The sequence below is a fragment of the Cryptococcus neoformans genome, chromosome 1 (genome assembly GCF_000091045.1).
Source record: "Cryptococcus neoformans var. neoformans JEC21 chromosome 1, complete sequence".
Lineage (NCBI taxonomy): Eukaryota > Fungi > Basidiomycota > Tremellomycetes > Tremellales > Cryptococcaceae > Cryptococcus > Cryptococcus deneoformans.
The window spans coordinates 885001-890000 of NC_006670.1; the positions used below are offsets into that span (position 1 = coordinate 885001).

The following is a 5000-nucleotide window of genomic DNA, read 5'->3' on the forward strand; positions in this document are numbered from 1 at the left end:
GACAAGCCATGTCCGAAGGTAGAAGTGGCTGATACAACAGATGAACTGGAGGATATTGATGGTTGTCCATCGTCGTCGTCAACCACTTCTACATCAAACGTGACTTTGATCTCGGTTCCGACACCCTCGGCAGACCACACATCAACTTTCCCGTTGACGCTATCCGACCGGACGATCGTATTGACGATTGCCAGCCCAAGGCCTGTACCTGTCTGCAGCGGATTTTCTTGCGAGAAGGGATGGAATAGCTGATCTTTGAGGAAATCTTTGCCAATACCTTTGCCAGTATCGACGACAGTCATCTCCACTGGGATCGTTTTCGACCCTGGCTCGTGAGGCATTTCACGTAAGGAGACCTGAATGTAACCATTCTGAAAATATTATAAGTGCTCGTGCCTCATATGCGTAAATCTTATTCCTACCTTGGTGAACTTGAAAGAATTCCCCACGAGGTTCATCAAGACTCGCCGCAATCCGCCCTTTTCGCAACGCACCATCCAGCCCTGTTCAAACGCATCAGAACATCATGCCGTGGAATGGAATGGTTTTCTTACCTTCTCCCGCATGTCTATGTCTACAACCGTTTCCACATGCGATAGTTCCTCTCCCACCAGCGCCCGCTTTGACTTGGGTACGATACTCGTTGGTGCAGGTGGAGCATAGAAGCTTCCGATATCTGAGTCGCCCATGAAAAATCTCGCTCGCTGGCCTATCCAGCATCCCTCCACGGTCTGCTCCACTAACGCAGCCAAGTTTACTTTGCCCAAGTCCGAAGGAGAACCCTTACAGCTCTGGGTACCACTCAATTTTGTAAAATCGAGGACATGATTGACTGTTTCAATAAGTGAGTTGCCGCATGTTTGAACAGTTTTGAGAAAAGAGAGTTGGTTGGAGTCAAGCTGGGTATCGCTGAGAAGCTCCGCAGCTGCAAGAATACCATGCAGAGGCGTACGAAGTTCGTGACTGACTGAAGAGATAAGGATGCTTTTCGTCTTGTCAGCTAGCGCCATGCGCCTTCTGAGGACTGCTGACAAAATGATGACACCAATTGCACGCAAGAACTGCAATTCGTATCCTTCCAAGAATTGTTTTTCCGGGTTGGCTGTATACGCACAAATCATCGCAAATGGCTGCTGATCCACACCATAGATCGGAACGGCCATACCGTAGCGGAACGACTGAGGGAACATATACCTAATCCACTGAGGCGCTGCACCTTCAAAGATTCGGCCATCATGATGATTTTGCATGAAGTCTGAAAGCTTCTCGTGTTCGTATGGTGTAAGGGCGCGAGTGCTTTTTGCTGTGGGGACAGCCGCAAGGACTGGAAAGGGGTTGACTGGTCCAAACGATTCGCTTCGTTCCAGCACTGGCGAAGTATTCTCAGCCGCACCATATGGGTTGGCCCGATAGGTCGACTTCTTGCCGGTCGGAGTATTTGTTTGTACCATTTCAATCTGGGAGATGTCCAGAATAAAGCACCCGTCTAAACCAATGGTGGAACAGACAAGTTGTGCAGCGCGCGAGTAGACATGCTCCATTTTGTTGACCGTTTCCGCATCGGAAGTGGGCGAGGCGCTATCCATCTCCAAGCACTCACGAGTGAACTTTTCCATACTTGTTTGAATCTTGTCCCGAACTCGCAATTGAAGCTACCACGTTGTCAGATACGCCAGATATCAAGTTATAAAATGCTTACCTTATCTCGCCATAGTTCCATCTCTCTCATAGTAACGGCAGCAAATTCCTTAAGGATCAAACGTGACCGTGGGGGAAACTCTGTACGTGGCTTGTCATCCAAAATACACAATGCGCCAACGTTGAACCCATCCGCTGTTCGCAAAGGTGCGCCTGCATAGAAGCGGATGGAATTTGGTCCAACAACGTTGGGGTTATTTTCGAATCGCCAGTCCGACGACGTATCCAGTACGACAAAGGGTTCATCGGTTCTGATGGAATGGTCAACCAAATCTATACTTCTCCCATCTTCACCCACCTTGGTAAAATCGTATGAGCGCAGAAGCTAGATATTCTTCCCCCTTGCTCCACAGTGAAACCGCTTTGAGACTTGAACCATTGTGTATCACTGTCTATCAAGGTGATGAGAACAGCTTTGGGGTTAAAGACTAGTTTAGTCATATGTGCTATGCGGTTGAAGTTGATATCTGGAGCGCTATGCAGGATGCTAAATCTGTACAGAGCTCTTCGCCTCGCTGCTTCGTCAGGGGGTAAAGGAGCCGGCAGCCAGCCATACTGATCGTAGATACGATTGAGATCTGAAGGGGTAACCAAGGGCGGCAAAGGGTCTTTTTGTTGCCGTGGAGAAGGTTCGGGAACTACAGAGTTGGACCTGAGAGGTGTAGTCTTCCGCAGTTCCAAAGATGGGCCTGTGGGAGTGGGATCAGTCGCTGTGGATGAAGAATCAGTCTCTTGCGGAGAAACAGCAGCGACCGCAACGGCTCCAAAATAATCTGTTGACGATTCTGCTTCAGCAGTCTTCTCTAGAGGCGCAGAAGCGGAGGGAATGCGGCTATTAACTATGCCATGGCGTGCTCGCGGTGGAGACCTATCTTTACCTTTCGGCCTATGTGGGCCTTCAAGGGGTGTCGTCACGGGGCTTGCTTGAATAGTAGGTAATCGCAAGCTAGATGTGTATGGGTTCGCCGCACTCGATACGCTGTGGTGCAAAGGAAACCTTGACGATCCAGGGTCGGAGCGGGCACTATCCTTCTTTGTACTTGAGGAGTCGAAAGATACAACAGAAGCTAGTGGGTCAGTGAGTTCACGCTCAGGACTAGGCATAGACAAAGGCGCAAGATCATTGAGGATACTGGTTGACGCCATGCGTACTGTGGCGGCGGCTAGAGAATACGAAGGAAGAGAAAGCTTGTCGGTATTTAACGCCAGGCCACTTGGCTTACTACGGATATTCTCTAGTTCGTAAGCTTTCTTCCTTGCAGCAAGCGATGCCGCCATGGACATCTGCTTTCCACTCGCCGACGCGCTTGAGGTTGAGGGTGCTGAACTCGCGTTCGTGGATACCGAGTCTTTTGAACTTTTGGAACTATAATTCTCGGAGCTACTTCCGCTACGATTATGTGGGACAGTAGGCATTGAGTATTTGTGGTTGAGGGGAAGTGAAGAGTATTTTTGGCCGGGAGATGATCGGGCAGACTGGAATTCCGTAGGAGTCTCATTCGGTGTTGGAGGATTAGGGACCCTATTGGGATCAAACAAGCCGTGGGCATACGCTTGTGCAAAGGTCGACCAATTCATACTTGCAGGAGAAGGCTTGGAAGGCCCCGTGTGTGACTCTGCCGTCCCGGCCAGAGACTCTGACCGACCTATCAAATACGATTTTGGCTCTCCTGAAGTTGAGAGCGCCTCCATAGCATCGACCAATCCCTCATCCATCGTCATGGCATTGGTACAGAGGTCTCCAACCGGACTTGAACGTAAATGCTCATCTGCTTGTGGTGGAATGAGAGGCGGAAGATCAGGACTTGTCTCGTAGCTTCTTCCCAGGGGCCATTCATCGTTTCTTGATGGAGCCGTTTTGGGTCTTGCACGTTTTGAAGGTGCTCTGCCGACGCTTCCTAAAGGAGACGGTCCAGAACTCGTGCCCGAAGATACTGGGGAAAGATGCGAGTGGAGGGAAGGGCTAATTGAAGGTTCCGAAGTGCCATTAATATCCAAAAGATCCCCTTCCCCTGTGAGTGATTGCGGGGATAGAGAAAGGCCAGATACACGATGGCCCGAAAGGGTGATATGGTGAGATGAAGGGTCGCTGTGGAGGTGCTGAAGGAATGCAGCGGAAGAGGGGGGGACACGAGGGTTAGAGTTGGGCCGAGGAGATATCGGAGTGCGGGACATAATCTATAAAAGAGAAAAGACGATGAACAAGTGAACTGCGATTGATGACGCTGAAGATGTATGGCAGCGACTCACCAAAATGTGCGTCGGATAACTTCTGTTCGTTTGAGTGAATCAACCGGGCTCCCTTGCTCTCTCGCACACTCCCCACTCTGAGGGACCTTTCCTTTCCCCAGCTTTGCTGAACCCCTACAGAACTGTGCCAGCAGAGAATTAAGGGACGCAGAAGATGGGGGAAAGACGTAGAATTCCGGTGTCGAGAAGGGAAAAAAAGGAGTGGTTGTAGGCTGGAAAAGCTTGATGATCAAGCTGGTGGAGTAACCTGTTAAATTGCGGATATCGGCACCAGCAATGGAAAAGACTGGGAGTATTCCGTTCAGTGTGGGTGTCTTCTTTTCCAGAGAGATGGTGTATGGAACACTCTGAGCTCTGTTGCGAAGCGCTAGTCGATACGCCGAGTACCGAATAAACTGCAGACTCACTAGAGAAACAAGTGTGACATGTGCTGGAAATCCGAGTTGGAAACTGGAAATCCGCCTCTGCCCAAGTCTGGAATCATAAAAAGGGCCACAGCCGAACTTCCTCAGCTCCTGATCGCCTTAATTAAATCAAAAGAACACGCAGAATTTCTTTTGCTGACTATCCAATAATCATTACAACTTTCGGGCTTGCTGATTAGCGGGAGCAAATGGGCATTAGGCCCCCGGCAATAATTCATCAGGAGCCGAATTCCAGATCGATGGCCATCTCCAGTCCCCTTTTTAATGATTATATCCGGATCTCTTTGATAAATGCCCAAACAATCGTCATAGGTCAGGGTTCGATCGCCCTTGTTGTTCGTCCGTCGTCATACTACTCGTAACCCGTTCAGCCGCCACCCATCATTCTTACCCAGGCTGTGTGTCTGATTACATCATCACCTCTATTCTAATTAAGGAATGGTATCGGTTTTAACCTGGGTGTTGTGTCATCAGGTAAAATAATATCGCCGATTTTTCTAAAAATCGATTAAAAAATTCGATGCTTTTGGGTTATTTATTATTTATTTTTATGTTTTTAAGGGTAATAATTTGCTTGAGTTTTATTAACAAAGCAAAGTGTGCTTCCCAAACTTGGGCGTCATCATG

General features: G+C 49.0%; 1 protein-coding gene across 1 annotated transcript in view; it reads right to left on the reverse strand.

The window, feature by feature from the left end:
• Positions 1-4457, reverse strand: part of CNA03400 (two-component sensor molecule, putative) — a 6099-nt gene extending 1642 nt beyond the window's left edge. The window contains exons 1-6 of the mRNA XM_024656237.1: positions 3949-4457; positions 1997-3876; positions 1700-1949; positions 555-1652; positions 423-503; positions 1-371 (exon numbers count right to left, since the gene is read on the reverse strand). The exon at positions 1-371 is cut by the window's left edge and continues 826 nt beyond it. Coding sequence (XP_024511873.1) covers positions 1-371; positions 423-503; positions 555-1652; positions 1700-1949; positions 1997-3873 — 3677 coding nt within the window. The 5' untranslated portion in view covers positions 3874-3876; positions 3949-4457. The remainder of the gene's footprint in view (positions 372-422; positions 504-554; positions 1653-1699; positions 1950-1996; positions 3877-3948) is intronic.
• Between the last annotated feature and the right edge of the window lie 543 nt (positions 4458-5000).